This window comes from Tupaia chinensis, unplaced genomic scaffold (genome assembly GCF_000334495.1).
Source record: "Tupaia chinensis unplaced genomic scaffold, TupChi_1.0 Scaffold141320_1, whole genome shotgun sequence".
Lineage (NCBI taxonomy): Eukaryota > Metazoa > Chordata > Mammalia > Scandentia > Tupaiidae > Tupaia > Tupaia belangeri.
Window position 1 is genome coordinate 355751 of NW_006201183.1, and position 17516 is coordinate 373266.

Below are 17516 nucleotides of genomic sequence, written 5' to 3' on the forward strand. Positions count from 1 at the left end.
ATGGTCACACCACAATCCCTTCTCCTCCATTCTCCTCTCGGGATCTTGGGCACGCACGCACACGCGCCCGGCGTGAGTTTTAAGCCACCGGGTCTGGGACACGAACCGCGGTCAACTACGTGGGAGTCCAGCGACATAGCCATTACGCTAACTGCTGGTTCCCAGTAAGTCTTTTATCTAGCTCTCTTTTTGCTTTGGGCAGGCTGGTAAGAAAGCAAAAACTTTGGTAGAAACTTTTTTATGTCACTTAGGCCTACCATTTATCTTTCATAGAGTCTTAAAAGAGATAAAATAGAATTAAATTTTTAGAAGCTCGATTTTAATTATGCTTTTTAAAGAGTGATTTTGTATATATACATTGTTCTTCATTATGGCCATAGTAATTTCAAATCATGTTACTAAGATCTCACCACTTTTATAAATATTGGTGTTTTCAGGAAGTACTTTGATCTTTGGAATGAGGACTTCCAGGGACTAGCAGTTGGCGTATGGCTATGTCGCTGGATTCCCATGTAGTTGCCATGGTTCAAGTCCCGGACCTGGTGGCTTAAACTCATGCCGGGTGCGTGTGCGTGCGTGCGTGCCCAAGATCCTGAGAGGAGAATGGAGGAGAAGAGATTGCGGCGTGGTCATCTCCCCTCGGGGGTGATTTCTCACTTTCTCTCTCTTTGTCTCTCTCTTTCTGTTGAGCACATGTGCCCTATGGCAAAAACATCAAACAAAAAAAAAGAATTAGGGATTCCATGTTTTATGTAAATTGTGAGTCTCTTCAAGCTAAGAAAAAACCTAAATGGGAGATCATTTATCCTGGCATTCTGAGTCCTCCTTTATCAATTTAACCAATAATCTTTCTCTAAGCATGCAAAAAATAAATAAATAAAAACTGAGATGTTGAACATAAAAATCTCATGAGAAAAAAAAAAATTTAGCCTAGATCTTTATTGCAACCACCACAGTAATAGCTACTTACTGCTAGTTTCTGTCTGACCCAATCAGACAGCTGGATCCAATCAGTTAATTACCTAATCCAATTTAATCCTGTACCCAGTCCAGCTTCTGTTGCAACCCCAAACCCAATTTGTACCAACGCTTGTTCATATAAAAACTTCAGGGAGCTCTAAACACAAGTCCATGGGGCTCAAATCTGAGCGAAAACTTACATGATCTTCAGTTGCTGTGAGAGAGCAGTGGATGACAAAGCATCCTGTGGGTGCCTCGCTTGGTCACCTGCTGCTCGTGGGGGTCCCTGGAAGCTCTACTTCAGATCCCACTTCTGACACCAACACTGTTAAAAGAAAAATAAACCAGCCAATTTAATAGAGTTTTAATAGAGCAAACCTTAACACAATTTAAATTATACAGTGGTCCCCAGACTTTTGGACAACTCCAGCTAGTCTCCTGGTCAATTTGGTATTTAAGTCAGAACAGAAAAGTGTTACATAAAAAACAAGTGAAGGCAAGGGAGAGAAATCATTGGCTACATTCTGAAGTTCGTCTGCACTAACAGGGTTTAAAAGGCGGGATACCTGTGAGTGACTGAAGCCTAACTATTGTGATTGGCTGTAACCTAGCAACCAGCTCAGAAAAACAGCCTAACATGTACGATTTGGGCTTATCCATAGGAGTCAAAGCGTGGGAGTACAGTGGCTATCTTAGACCAAAATAGTTCAATTTAACAAGTGTGAGTTTATTTTGGTGCAAGAAAATTTTTGCAATCTGTGCACAGTTTTCTCTTAATCCACATTTTCCATGAAGACTTGCTGTATTTACTTTTGGTCTTCACCCCACTGAGCTCCTTCTTAGTTCACTGAAGTAGGTGAGAAGTGAGAGTGGGTGGGAAGTCTGGATGAAGGTCCGTGGGATGAAGAGAGGGCGTCCAGTGTTAGGACGAGGTCTCTGGTAGCTAGAGGGAGGTGACTTACATGGCAGAGAAGTCACAACGCGAGTGGGAAACCTAGACCTTCCTTCTATTCTTTAAGAAAGTCTTATTAGGAGCCAGCCGGTGGCATAGTAGGGATGTTGCTGGACTCACAGGTGGTCAACCACAGTTTGAGTCCCGGACCCTGGGGCTTAAACTCATGCTGAGTGTGTGTGCTTGTGGCCATCCCCCTGGGGGGGGTGAGTTCTGGCTTTCTGACTGTCTCTCTCTGTCTCTAACGAGTGCATGTGCCCTATAGCAAACATTTCTTTAAAAAAAAAATGTGTAGGGTACATGCACTTGCCAGAGACAGACGGGGAAAGAGAGAGATGGAAAGTGAGGAAGCATTCCCAGGGGGTGGCCATGCTGCAATGCCTTCTCCGTCCTCCTTTTGGGATTTTGAGCTTGCATGCACACGTGCCCAGCGTGATTTTCTTTTTTTTTCTTTTTTTTCGTGATATGGCACATGTGCTCACCAGAGGTAGACAGTGAGAGGGAAGTGAGAAATCATCCGCTAGGGGAGAATGCTGCCCCCAGTCCCTTCTCCGTTCTCCGCAGATTTTGGGCACACCTGCACATGTGCATGCACACCTGGCAGGACCCTCTGACTCCCAGGTCTGGGACTCACACTGTGTTTGGCCATGTGGGAGTCTAGCGCCTTAACCACTATGCCACCTCCAGGCCCCATCCCTGAGATTTTCAAGTTACTGGTGTGGGTCTTGAACTGTACATTGGCCATGTGGGCTCCAGCTGCCTTAACCTCCATTTCACCTGCTGGCCCCCTTCCTTTCTATTAAGTAAGATATTAGCACTGGGAAGGTTAGAAGTTCTGCCTAGGGGGGTGGCATTTTATTGGTGGAGAACACTGGGAGAGGCTCACAGCACGCTGGGGCATGGCTGGAAGCTGAACCTGTGACATCAACTTAGAGGTACAGATAGAAGCAGTGACTGTTGGGGCCAGCAGTTGGCGTAATGGCTATGTCACTGGACTCCCATGTAGTCTACTGTGGTTTGAGTCCTGGATCCGGTAGCTTAAACTCAGGCCAAGTGCAAGTGTGTGTGTGCCCAAGATCCTGAGAGGAGAATGGAGGAGAAGGGATTGTGGCGTGGCCATCCCCGGGGGGGGGGGGGGTCTCGCTTTCTGTCTCTCTGTCTCTCTCTGTCTTTCTGGCAAGCACATGAGCCCTATAGCGAAACCAAAACAAAAACCCTCTCCAAAAAAAAAAAAAAAAGAAAAAAAGGAAAAACAGCTAAGTACATTGAAACTTTACTGATGGTAACAGCTATCTGGGCTTTTTAAAGCTCATATTCATAGCACGTCCTGCCTATGTAGGTTAAACTGAATTTTTTTAACGGCTGGGCGATTTTGATGATCATGTATCAAAAGCCCATGTCTTATCTAGAAACAGCTGGTATTTTGAATCACCTCTCTGCTAACCTGTATTATATGATTGAGAATTCACATAAGATCTCCTGACACCTAACTTCTCCACCATCAAAGAACTGGTTATTGGTATAAAGCATGATTACTGTGTCTGCTCAGTTGGTGTCAGGGAGCAGTGGCTGTTTTCTGTCCCCTCGCTATGTGTGACCCTGCCATTCACAGACTGTGTTAGATTCTTTGTGTTCTGGTTATTTAAATGTACCTTTCTAATGTCCAAAGTTAGGCCATAAAGACAATACTTTTTGTTGTCTAAAATTTAATTTGATCGGAAAGGCCAACACTGTGAAGGTTAGATCTTTCTAAGTATATATTGTAAAGTGCCAGAGTCAGAGGATGAGTAGAATTACTGGAAAGCAAAGCTCGCTGTGGGCAGCCCTGTAGCTGAGTGGTTGCGGGAGCCAGGTTCCGCATGGCAGACTGCAGCTCCAATCCTGGCACCGGTTGTTTGAAAAACATGCTGGGCATGCACAAGTGTGTGTTCGTGGACAGGTCCAGAATCCCGACAGGTTGGAGAAATCGAGAAGAGACCGCAGTGTGCCCAGGCTCTGCTGGGGGACGCTTTCTCCTCCTTTCTCCTCCTTTCTCCTCTTTTCTCTGGCATGGGCATACACTTTCTGGCAATTTAGAAAAGGGAAAAACAAAACAAAACAGAAAAAACAGAACAAAACCCTGGTTGATAGAAGTCAAGAGATTTGGGCTTAAGTTTAGGTTTTTGCCACTAGTTTCAAGCCTCTGGGTCCGGGACTCAAACCATGGTCGGCCATGTAGGAGTCCAGCGAGGTAGCCACTACACTATCTACTGGTCCCTAATTCAGCAGCTTTTATAGCATCCTCTTGTCGTCTGCATATATATCTTCTGACTCTTCTGAGGGTACCTTAGACAGTTTTCAGAGTCCTTTTGCTTTTTCACTCTAGGTCTGCTGTCACTTGTTTAGCCTGGTCTTTCTTATCCTGCTACAGAATACTGTCAGGTGTCTGATGCCTCCTGTCCCTTTCACATTCGAGAGCGAAGCATGAAGACTGCCTGGAGACTTTCCTTTATAGTAAACTGCTGGGGGCCACCATAACACGAGGTCCCCGAAATACCAGTGCACTTTGCTCCAGGGCGCCGACGTCCACACCAGCCACCTTAGTGAATCCCACTAGAGATGGTCCTTCATTCCCTCCCCACCTTCTCACGGACCCTCCACCCTGCCCGCCTGTGACAGCCCTAGGTGGAAGCGTGGGTGTGGGCATGGGCGTGGGCATGATGCTGCAGTTGCACTGCAGGCCCCACCCTTGTTACCGTGCCCTGCAGTCACTGTCTTGGAATTCTTGTTCATTTCCAACGAGGAGTCCTCGTTTTGTACCGATCTCGGTCCTGGGGGCAAGGAACAGAGTCTCTGTGTGTGACTTTTGGATTTGGATCTTCCGTTAACTTTGGTTTTAGCCTTGCAGTCCCTCCTGGCTTCCACTGCATGCAGGTTCTCCAGACCCAGTTCCTTGTGGGTTTTTGCTAGGTGGGTCACCTTGTCCCTCCTCAGTGCCTCTTCCCTTGCTGAGCCAAGTCTCGAGTCTCCCAGCCTCTGGGAGTCAGCATCCTTTTCACTATGGAGAAATGTGAGGGGATCTGATCTTGCCTGCTCCTTTTCCTTTTTATCCTGTAAATGAGTGCCACTTACCTCCCAGGGCCTTGGAAGGGAGCAGAGGTCAGTGCACGTGCTCACCTCTTGTCCTGGGCTACAGAACCTGCCCCGCCTTTACAGTACTGTTACCCATAAGCAAAGCATCCAGCAGGCACTAATGACAGTTAAAACAAACACATTTGTCTTTCTGAAAAACTAATTTTGGTTACAGCTAGAAAAAAATGTGATTTGAGAGAATTTATCATTTTGTTTGGGGATGTAGGAAGAAAAGATTTGAACTTAAGCACTTAGCATTTATGTTCATTTTCAGGCATGCCATGCTTTTCTAGTCCGGAATGGAAACAAACTTAGCAGTTTCCAGTTATTATTTCAGGGTTATTGTATGGTTATCATTTCTCTGTCTTACAGAGGGTGCTGGATCTTTGCCCTGGACAGGGGGTTCTGCAGCCAAACCTGGAAAACCCAAGGGAAAGAAGAAGATCTCTTCCGTCCGTCAGAAATTCGATGTAGGTTGCTCACCAGTGGATCTTGATAATGACTGATTTAAGTACTGCTCGGATGGAACTAGCTTTCAGCTTGAACATTAAAATACGGCCAGTAAAGTTCAAGGGTGAGGATATGATTTTGGGAGAAGAGGGTTACAAGGGTCGTGAGACCCAGATGTCAGAATTTTATAATTCCTGTTTGTTATTGCTTAAATATTATTGTTGCCATTAGTATCTAATGATTTTTCAGTGATGCAAAGCTATGCCTGTGTTTTTTCTCCCCTTACACATTTCTCTTGAATGAGTAATATATCGAAGACTTCTGTTCCCAGATCCAGGCAGCCTGGTGGCCTCTGCAGGGTTCTAGGGAAACCTGGCTAGGCCCCAGGGACCCAGAGAGAGATTCCAAGGTGTTTGCTTTTAAAATTTGTAAATGTTCTGGAATTATTTGCTTTTTAAAGTATGTGACTAGGGAAAACATTTCCCTGAAGTGTCCCTTTCCTAGGCTCGACTAGGTGTTGGTAGCTGTATTAGCGTCAGCAGACACTTCTTTCCACCTTGTGCTGTGTTTCATTTCAGCAACAGTATTGAACCGGAGGGTGTCGGTACCTCCAGAGAGACATCCCTGGTTTAGACAGGCGGTGTTCAAATAAAAGAGTTTCATACTTGGAAAGTGGAAAAATAACAATGTTTTTATAATAGAAACTTCAAACAGGGACAAGCCATATTCATTACAAAGTCTTGAGTTGAGGAATTAAGCCAAAGCTTCCAGAGACCCATCTCCCCGTGATGATGGGGAATGAGCCCTCAGAATCTCCCTGAGGATGGCTGACATTTTATGAATGAAAAATGATAAAGAAAAGCTGTTTTAAGTGGTGTGACTGTCTTAGGTGGGTTTAGAGTTGAGATTTCCAAGTACAAATGAACAGTTACTATTTACCTTTACCTTCACAGAATTATCTGGGGATCTTTGTTACTAGATCTGTAGCATTTGTTAGCTAGGTTTTTTGGGTTGTTGTTTTTTTGTTTTGTTTTTTTAAAGTTTACTTCTTTTTGAGAGAAAGAGAGAAGCACCCTGGGCAGGGTCTCACACTGCACGCCTTCCCTCGGCCTTCCCCAGCCAGCCAGGCTCGTGGGTGCATGTTCACACCCAGCACAGGCAGGCTGACCCAGGAACCCAACTCTGATCTCCCACATGGCTTCCAGCATTCCAGCATTGCACTCCCTCTGCACCCTCACAGCTGGGCTGGCAAGGCTTTTTGAGGCTTAAGTGAAGTCTTAATTGTAATTTACACTTTGCAAGTCTAGTTACAGAGTTATTTCTAATGCTCTGACTTGTTCTGGTAGAGTGTACCTCCTGGTCCCTGACTGTGATTTCCAGCACAGGGCCGTGTACTGTGTGACCCCAAGGTGTTACCTGAATAGAATAAACTGCTGTGCGCACAACTGTTAATGCCCTCAAGTCATGTCTTTGTTATTATTGGGTAATGGGTGAGTTCGGCACTTTCTTTTTTTTTTCTTTTTTTTTCTTTTAGGTTTTTGCCTTAAACCACATGTGCTTGCCAGAAAGAGACAGAGAGAGGGAAAGTGAGAAATCGCCCCCTGGGTGGATGGCCATGCCACAGTCTCTTCTCCATTCTCTCAGGATTTGGGGCCTGCACGCGTGTGTGCCCAGCATTACTTTCAAGCCACGGATCTAGAACTTGAACTGTGGCCGGCCATGTGGGAGTCCAGCGCCTTAACTACCATGCCAGCATCTGGCCCGAGTCTCTGACTTTTCCCCCCCATAACAGTCCAGGTGCTTGGTCCAGCACGTGGATTACTCTGTGTGTGTCTTCTCACTTGCCACTGTAATGAGTAACTTTGAAAAGGTTTTCTTACTCATAGCATAGATTCCAGCCTCAAAATCCCCTCTCGGGAGCCCAACAGTTTGTGGCGAAGGACCCCCAGGATGATGACGACTTGAAACTGTGCTCCCACACAATGATGCTTCCCACGCGGGGTCAGCTGGAAGGGAGGGTGATAGTGACTGCTTACGAGCACGGGCTGGACAATGTCACCGAGGAGGCCGTGTCAGCTGTGGTCTATGCGGTGGAGGTTGGTTTCTGGTTGGCAGAAATAATGTTACACATTGCATGTGACAAGCTTATGTGTGTCGTTTAGAGTTGACATTGCAAGAAATAACCACCAAGTCACTCTAATTGCATAGGATTATCCTTTTTGAAGATTTTTTTTCTGTTGAGAGGCAAAACATGTGACAATCCAGAGAATTGCCTTCAGTTATTCAGGTAATACGATGAGCTTTTCAGAAAGGTTACTGAAGGCCCAATCCTTCTGTTTGATTTGGTATTTAATTTATCAACAAGGGGACAGTTTTGTTTTTGTTTTCGTTTTTTCATGATTTTGGCCACAGGACTCATGTGCTCTCTAGAGAGACAGTGAGAGGGAAAGTGAGAAATCACCCTTAGTGGGATGGACATGCTATAGTCTCTTCTCTTCCACTCTCCTCTCGGGATTTGGGCATGTATGCCCACGTGCCTGTTGTAAATTTCAAGCCGCCAGGTCTGGGATTCAAGCCGTGGTGAGTTATGCGGGAGTCCAGTGCCTTAACCACCGTGCTACCTGCTGGCCCCTAAAGTTTATATATTTCTATGAGTGAGAGAGAAGGACAGGCCTCCTCAATAGGACCCCCATATTTCCATCTACCGCCTGTCCCAGTCAACTAGAATAATGGGCACACCTGTGCACAGGGTGACCTTGGGACATAACCCTGGGACTTTTCCATGTGGCTTATGGCATCACAGACCCTTGTATTACTGCTGAGCCCCATGGCTGACCAAGGGGACAGTTTCTGAAGAAGAAAATGAGATGGAGAGTCCGAGAATCCAAGATTAACGTGACTGGTTTTGCTGTGGTCCAGCCTCAGAGAGCACTCAGCGTGGTGGTGTCACTCATCTCTTCATTGCGCTCCTTTAGCCTTTTGACAAAATGCAGGCTGGAGTCCATAGTGTCCAGGCACTGTCCGGTAGCGCGGGGCAGTGGCCTTCAGTTCTCTGGTCCTCGTTTCCTTCACCTGGACCTCACGGAAAGCTGTCACGTGAAGTTACAGACATTCCATCCATTTCCTGTGGAAATCCATCCCATTGTACAGTGACGCCTTGATAGATGGTGGGCTTGGTATGAAGCACCCTGCCTGACTGATCTCAGCTGCCCTGTTTGTGACAGTCAGCCGAGACTGATCCTGTCCCTATTTTACAGGCACCCCCAGCCTCCCCTTACGTACCTGCCTCTTATAAAAGTGAAGAGAAATGAAGGACCCACTTTTTTGTGTGGTGGTTTCCTTTGCATCTACCATCTCTGTAGCTTTCGAGAGAATCAAGGTTCTTCTGATGCAAGAGTTTTAGTAGAGTGGGCATTATAATCAATAAATACCAATCTTGAAACTTTTTCTCAGTTTGCATTAAGTTTCAGGATAGTGTGCCTCTTTTTAAAAAGTCATTTATTTACTTATTTATTTATTTTTTAAATTTGCTACAGGGCATGTGTGCTTGTGGAGACAGTGAGAGGAAGAGAAGTGAGAAAGCTCCCCCAGGGGGTGGCCATGCCGCAGTTCCTTCTCCATTCTTCTCTTGGGATTCTGGGCACAAATGCACACATGCCCAACATGATTTTCAAACTGCTGGGTCTGAGACTTGAACTACACAGAAGGCTGTGTGTAATCCAGCTGCCTTAACCACCATGCTACCAGTTGGCCTGTGCTTTTATCTTTTCTAAAGCTATCTGAAAATCATTTTTGAGAAAGAAGAGGCAATTTAGAGATTAAAAAAAAAAATTAAGATAAATTCCACACAGGGCTGGCCCCATTGCCTCGTGGTTAAGGGAGCTCGATCTTACATGATTCACCCTGGTTTGAGTTCCTGTCTGGTGGCTTGAAAAACACACTTGGGAACCAGCAGTTGGCGTAATGGCTATGTTGCTGGACTCCCACGTAGTTGACCGTGGTTCGAGTCCCAGACCCAGTAACTTAAAACTCACGCAAGGCGCGTGTGCGTGTGTGCCCAAGATCCCGAGAGGAGAATGGAGGAGAAGGGATTGTGGCATGGCCATCCCTCCTGGGGAGTGATTTCTCACTTTCTATCTGTCTCTGATGAGTGCACATGCCCTATAGCAAAAAACTTTCAAAAAAAAAAAACCCACTTGATGCGTGTGTATTAGGCATGAGTTTCCATACTTCCAGTAGGATGGAGAGATGGGGAAAAGGGACCATGCCCCATTGGGGGAGTGATTTCTTTCTCTCTCTTTGGCTAGTGCATCTGCTCTCTGGCAAGTCAAATAAAATCAATTCCATGCACAGCAAGCCCATCTTAAAGAGAACTAGAGAAAATGAGCATGTCCCTATCTGGTACCCCTCCCTGGAGTGGCTTTGTGGCTCTCTAGGGAATGTGCATTTGGCTCTAGCTTGTGCCAGTCTGTCTCGTCTCCATCTAAACGTCAGCCAGCATTGTTTGGTCATGGAACTTCCATGACTGGCTTTGAACGAAGAGTGCATGCCATTTTTCTTGTCTTACAGAATCACCTTAAAGATATACTGACATCGGTTGTGTCAAGAAGGAAGGCCTATCGGTTACGAGATGGCCATTTCAAATATGCCTTTGGCAGTAACGTGACGCCACAGCCATACCTGAAGAACAGCGTCGCAGCTTACAACACCCTAATAGAAAGGTGAGTGCTTCCCTGCGGTTTCGCCCCTCTGCTTGCTGTGGGTCGTACTGCTCTCACGTAGCAGCTCTTAAATAATCAGTTATGGGTTTCTGTGGGTGCAGAGCTTCTGTCGCGAGAGCAGTTTGATTCTGCTGGTCTCACTCTTGCATGATGTCCGGCGTGTCCCTTTGGTCCTCTTCACCAGAAGTGAAGCTCCGGAGTCACTGCCACGTGTGGTCTGATGAGGTGCCGTGTTCTGGGTGGACTTCTAGGTGGAACGCAGTCACTTCCTTGGGCAGTGACTGAGGGCTCGGGCATGACTGCCTCTTGGGAAGGGTAGGCCTGCTCTGTCAGAAGCCCAGCCTCTGACCGTGGGGAAAAGCTGGGCTGCTTTTTCTTTTTTCTTTTTAGGGTTTTTGCCATTTGGTGCGTGTGTTTGCCAGACAGAAATAGAGAGAGAGAGTGAGAGAGTGCGAAGTCACCCTCCCCCCGAGGGGTGCCACAGTCACTTCACCATTCTCCCAGGATCTTGGGCATGCACACACATATGGCCAGCGTGAGTTTTAAGCTGCCAAGTCTGGGGCTCTCACCACAGTTGGCTATGTGGGAGTCCAGCACTGTAAACTCTACACCATCTCCTGGCCCCCGAGGCTGGACTTCTTGATGCCAGGAGGAGGAGGACAGGCATTTCCCAGGTCCTCATCGGGCTCCTGGAGCTCTAGCTCTGGGGATTGGGCTGTGCCAGGTGTCCTTGAAATCCTCTTGACATCCTGTCGTGCAGACCTGGGCTCTGGGCTCATCGTCTCCCATGTAGACCTGGGCTCCAGGACCTCATCTGAAGTCCTGAGTCACCTTTTAGGAGACAGCCTCAGTTCCCTTCATTCATACTTCAGCTTTGTCTTACCTTTGCACCTTCTTTACGCAGCCCCTCCCCCCAAAATCGAGTCTGAATTGTAACCTTTGAGAAAGAAAACAAAAATAGAATTTCCTTCCTGGTTACTGAAGTGGCTGAATTTCTTTGGAGTGCAGGACTACACAGATCTGTCTATCTCTTTAGATGAGAAGAGACCTAGAGATACCAGGGAGATACAAGGTGAAAGAAGTATGATTGGGAGGGTGGCAGGGGTGGTGCTGCTGAGGAAGTGACTAGAAGGGATGCTGAAAGTGTGGGATAGGATGGCCAAAGGGGCCATTAGAGCAGGCAGCGTGGGCACCACCCGGAGGAGGAGGGACCAGTGTCCATGTTGAGGCTCTGAAGATCCCATGGGGACACCGGCCATTTGGAGAGTCTTGTCTTAAACTGGGCTCGTGTGTGGATTGCCATATGTGGTTATTTACTCTCTCAGTCTCACTCAGGCTTATCTGTTAGGGCTTGTTTCATTCACAAATCACTCTTTTCTAAACAAAAACAAACCAAAACTGTGGCCCTGGTAGTGGGCGGTGCTGAACTCAAGCCCAGTCTCGGACACAAGACAGTCCCCGAGGGGGCTTCTGCCTCTGCCAGCCTTGTCGGTAGGATAGGGCTGCTTCTGACCGGAGCTTCCAGCCACACTGACTGTCCTCCCTCTTCGTTTTACCTCCCTGTATGTGCATCAGGGTTGGGTAGAGGTCATCTGCTGTGTATGTAGCCCTCAGGTCGACTTCTCAGCCTGTACTAGGCATTTTGGGAACCGGGCAAGATGTGGGTGCTCTCCCTCTGACTCCCACACTTACCGTTGCTGACTTTGTGCCATTCCTTTTCGCTCTTTATCTTTGAACTTGTTGTCTCCGGTACCATTCACCTTCCTTGCCAAGTGGTTTTATTTCCAGCTCCATATTCTTTTGGGTCTCCTATTTTTTTTAATAACTAGCTCCTTTTTGTTTCCTTTATATTTTTTATTTCTTAAATTTACATTCCATCATTGTACAACTTTGTAATGCACAATACAGTTTGGCAACGTGTGCATGTAGTACATGACACACAAATCAAGGATATTACCATATATATCATTTTCAACAGAGAGCTTGATATTCTTTTGTCTGTCAAATCCCCCCCCCAAAAAAAAAACTCCACTCCCTGATAGTCTCTGGTATCTTCTGCTATATTGGTTGTAATTCTACCAGTTTTGTTACTGATTTTTACTTTTTATTTTTTTAAATTTATTTTTATCTATCTGGTGCCATTTTCTGGTTTTCTTGATTAGCCTAGCTAATGATTTGTCTATTTTGTTTATCTTCTCAAATAACCAGCTTTTTTTTTTTTTTTGGTATAATTTTTTTATTCTCTATTTCATTTGTTTCGCCTCTAATTACTATTTCTTCTGCTATTTTTGTTGTTGTTGTTTCTTTTCCAGTTCCTTGAGATGAGATGTCAAGTTATTTATTATATATGTCACCTTTCTGGTTTTTTTGCTTGTGAGCACTACTGACTGTGAACTTCCCTCTTACGACTGCTTTCTCTGTGTCCCGAAGGTTATGGTTTCCATGAATCTTTTGATTTCATTCTTAATTTCTTCAGTAGTTTGGAAGTCTTTCAGGAATAGTTGTTTAGTTTCCATGTTTTTTGCATTTTGATGGCTCTTCTGTGGTTGATTTCAAGTTTAATTCCATTGTGATCAGAGAAGATGCTGAGTATAGTTTTTATACCTTTTAAATTTGTAGAGGCTTGTTTTGTGGTCTATTATGTGATCAGTCTCTAAAAATGTTCCATGTGGAGATGAGAAAAAAGTGTATTTTGTATTTGCCAGCTGGAATATCTATGCCCACCAGGTCCGTTTGGTTTATGGTATCAGGTAGCTCCTGTGTCCCTTTGTTTATGTTTTGTCTAGGTGACCTGTCCAGTGGTGACAGTGAGGTGTTGAAATCCCCAACAATTAGTGTGCTGCAGTCTATATCTCCCATTAGATCTAGAAATCTTTTACATATTTGAGTGCCCTGGTTTTGGGTGCATACGTGTTTATAATTGTTATATCTTCTTGGTGAGTTAATCCTTTTAGAACTATATTGTGTCCTTTTTTTTTTTTTTTTTTTTTTAGGGGGTTGCGCGACGAGCGTGTGCTCGCTAGACAGACAAGAGACAGACAGAGACACAGAAAGCGAGAAATCACCCCCCCAGGGGGGATGGCCACACCGCAATCCCTTCTCCTCCATTCTCCTCTCGGGATCTTGGGCACGCACGCACACGCACCCGACGTGAGTTTAAGCCACCGGGTCCGGGACGCGAACCACTGTCGACTACATGGGAGTCCAGTGACATAGCCAGTACGCTAACTGCTGGTCCCTATTGTGTCCTTCTTTATCTCTTTTTACCACTTTTATCTTAACATCTATTATGTCTGATACCAGTATCATAACTCCAGTCTTTTCTTTTTTAAAATTTCTGTTTGCATGAGATGACTTTCCAGCCTTTCACTTTCAGTTTATGTATGTCTTGTCAATGGGGTGTGTTTCCTGTAAGCAGCATATAGAGGGGTCCAGCATTTTTAATCCATTGAGCCAGTTTGTATCTTTTAATTGGAGAATTTGATCCACTAACATTCAGTGGTACTGTCATTATTCGTGGACTTTTGTTACTCCTTTTTTTCCTGATCTTCTTGTGTTCTGTTACTTCTACTTGTCTCCCTTTAGTTTTCCCAGTGTGGTGTTCTTTTAAGTGTTTCATAAAGAGCTAGTCTAGTTTTGGTGACTTCTTTCGGCTTTTGTTTATGTGGAAATGATTTTATTTCTCCTTCCTATTTGAAGAATAATCTTGCCAGGTGGAGTACTTTGGGCAAGAGTTTTTCTTGCAAAGTTTTACATATGTCTTCCCATTCTTTCATTGCCTGCACTGTTTCAGTTGACAAGTCTGATGTTAGTCATTATAATGGAGTGATCTTTGTATGTAACTTTGCATTTCTCTTGCCATTTTTAGAATATTGTCTTGGTCTTTGATTTTTATCAATTTGGCTATGACGTACCTTGGAGAGGATCTTCTTATGTTAAATCTGTTTGGTGTCCTTTGTGTTTCCTGGATTTGGATGTCTGTATGCCTCTCTAAATTTGGGAAGTTTTCAGCTAATAAATTATGAAAGAGATTTTCTACGCCTTGACCTGTTTTTTTTACCTGCTGGGATACCTGTTATGCAGCTATTTAGTTGTTTAATGGTGTCTAGGATTTGCCTTACATTGTCCTCATTTTTTTTTTTTTTTGAATGGTTTTTGCCATAGGGCGTGTGTGTTCGCCACATAGACAGAGACAGAGAGACAGAAAGCGAGAAATAACCCCCCCAGGGGGAATGGCCACGCCACAGTCCCTTCTCCTCCATTCTCCTCTTGGGATCTTGGGCATGCACGCACACATGCCCGGCATGAGTTTTAAGCCACTGGGTCCGGGACTTGAACCATGGTTGACTACATGGGAGTCCAGCAACATAGCCATTACGCTAACTGCGGGTCCCACATTATCCTCATTTTTAATGGTTACTTTTCTGTTCATTTTGGTTGCTTGGACTAAATGAGAGGTTTTGTCTTCAAGTTCAGTGATTCTTCTGTGTCTTATCAGCTGTTAATACTCTCAATTGTCTATTTTCTCTTCTATCTCTTAGAGTTTTGTTACAATAAATATTCTGAATTCTTTTTCTGACATTTCTTTGACCTCATATTTTGTCCATTATTAGTGAGGAGCTATTTTATTTCTTCTGGAGGAGGCAGTATTTCCTGTCAAGAAATATGAAGTGTTTCATGTGACCCTGCTTTGAATCCTAGTTATCTGGTGACATCCTACATCTTAGAATATGTTTCGTGGGCTTCCCTGTGATAGGAGTTAGCTCTGTGTCAGTTTCCCTCTTCTACAGTGGATGGGAGTGTGGAATCCACAGTGGGAGTTTGACATTCAGATTCTCAGAGGGGAGTTTCTCTCCTTTTACTGCTGGGGCGGGTTATGGGGCGAAAATTCCTTCAAGTGCTCATTGTCTTCAGGTGTCTGGTTCTGTACACCCAAACCTTTCTGGTCCCAGTGTGGTTGAAGGCCAGTTAGACTGGCAGAGTGAAAGGCAGAGCCCAACGCATGCCGCCCCTTCTCCCACACTCCAGGCTGGGGGAGGGGCTTTGGTGATCAGCTCAGGCCCGATGACCTTTGCTCCCTTGTTGCTCCGGGATGGGTGACAGGAGCACTGAGTGGGCAGCAACTCCTTTCGTCTCTCAACTGCTAGCTCTTTAAGAGTAGGAAGCAATGTTGGTTCAACATCCTAGGCTAAGTAAGTATTTTAACATTGTAGAGGAAGGAAGGTAAACACAGTTGCATTATGTGTTTCCAGCGTGATGAAAGGGCTGCCTTTAAGAAGTAGAATTACAGTGTCTGCGTGTACACTGGTAAGCACTGAGCTGCAGTGACGTCCCAGTTCACTTCGAGCTGTTCTCCACCTGGGCATTCTCTAGCAGTCCGTCCAGTATAGTGCTTGGTTGTCTCTATCGCGCGTGCTGGGAATATCTCTCATTTTAATTTTTTTCTCCCAAGCCCTCCAGCTTTTTCCGCACCCTGCGCTGGTCAGAACCCCGCTTCCCACCCACCCCCGGATGACGCCGAGCAGCAGGCCGCACTCCTGCTGGCCTGCTCTGGGGACACACTGCCTGCATCGTTGCCTCCAGTGAATATGTATGACCTTTTTGAAGCTCTGCAGGTAATTCTGGGCTCCTTGAAGTTTACCTAGATGTATGGATAGGTTAAAATACCTTCATGTCTGCAAAGATGTTCTCCAGGTTTTCTCCACCTGGCTTTATGCTTTTCAGTTTTTGCTGTACGTTAGTAAAAGCCATTCATGCTAGCTTTATTTTTTAAATCCTGGGCCCAGGGGTCCTTAATTTACCTCTCCCATCCTTGACCTCCCCAAGAAATGAAAGAAAAGAAAGTCGCCTTCTTCCCTGTTCCTATTTCAGAACCTTGTTATCGTTGCTGGGGGATTCGTCAGGTTGAGTTCATGTCTGTGGTTGTGTCTCTGCTGTATCAGTGTTGTGTTGCTAGAAACCCCACGTTTATGTCAGAAAAGCAGCTGCTGCAGAGTACTTGGAGCTGTGCTTGCTGCCCCTCGCAGGTCCACCGGGAGGTCATCCCCACACACACCGTGTATGCCCTGAACATCGAGAGGGTCATCACCAAGCTCTGGCATCCCAACCACGAGGAGCTGCAGCAGGACAAGGTGCACCGTCGGCGCCTGGCGGCCAAGGAGGGGCTGCTGCTCTGCTAGATGGGGCTGCGGGTGGGCCTCCCCACCCCCCTGGTGACTAAAGTGGAACGTCTGGGGTCCACATTTCAAGGCCGAAGTGTCTGATGTATATATAACCTTTCCTATGGAAATGTGATGTTGAGGACATTCTGCGTTGCTACTGTGAAGCCCTTATGCAAGTCTGACTTCAGTAACGACCCACCTCTGTAGGCTTTGCGTTCCCAGTTTCGGAAGCAAGGACTGACGGAGCTCTGTGTCTCAGTGGAGAGGGAGACGTTCGGGGATCTGAGGCCGAGTGTCCCCAGGTCCGGGTGTCAGACAGACAACAGCCCAGAGCAAGACGGTTATAACCCAGTCCGTGTGCCCGCAGTCTGAGCCTGAGTGCCCCCAGGTCCGGGTGTCAGACAGACAACAGCCCAGAGCAAGACGGTTATAACCCAGTCCGTGTGTCCGCAGTCTGAGCCTGAGTGTCCCACGGTCTGCATGTCACACAGGTGACAGCCAGAGCAAGACGCTGTTATAACCTAGTCCCTGTGTCCACAGGACACCCAAGTGCTCAGTGAAATCATGTTTTATTTCTGGCACCTTGAACATTTATGCCTTTCTCCTGAAAAACTGTGCTCTTGCATTTTGGTTGAAATAACCTTCACAGTATTAAAAATCAGATACCTCTCATAGTGACCAGTTCATTCTTTAACAGCCATAGGTAGCCCCCACCCCAGTTCCTCATTACAGCTCCCCAGAAAATGGGAGCTATGCGACAGTTTCATGATTTCCTAGAGATTTCCATGTATAAAAAATATACATGCTGTGAGACAGAATAAGTTGTTTTTTTTTTTTTTTAACATTTAAAACCCAAATAAGAACAAACAACTCTTGGAATGCAATTAATTAACTTTATAAAATGTCTTCCCGTAGCCCAAGTTTGTTTTTGTTTTGGTTTTGGTTTTTTTTTTTCAGTTAATATGCTCAAAGATTTTGATTGTCAGGTTCATCTATTAATTACTCCTGTAGAATATATTTCAAGAAACCTGGGGACCAGCAGTTAGCGTAATGGCTATGTCGCTGGACTCCCACATAGTCGACCGCGGTTCGAGTCTCGGACCTGGTGACTTAAACTCACGCTGGGTGCATGTGTGTGCGTGTGTGCCCAAGATCCTGAGA

The 17516-nt window shown here is 45.7% G+C and overlaps 1 protein-coding gene across 1 annotated transcript in view; it reads left to right on the forward strand.

Annotated features, from left to right (window-relative positions):
- Nucleotides 1-17206, forward strand: part of TADA1 (transcriptional adaptor 1) — a gene marked incomplete at its 5' end in the record, with an annotated part of 25002 nt that extends 7796 nt beyond the window's left edge. The window contains 5 exon segments of the mRNA XM_014581942.2: nucleotides 5396-5493; nucleotides 7360-7569; nucleotides 10043-10194; nucleotides 15647-15809; nucleotides 16221-17206. Coding sequence (XP_014437428.1) covers nucleotides 5396-5493; nucleotides 7360-7569; nucleotides 10043-10194; nucleotides 15647-15809; nucleotides 16221-16373 — 776 coding nt within the window.
- Nucleotides 17207-17516: the final 310 nt, after the last annotated feature.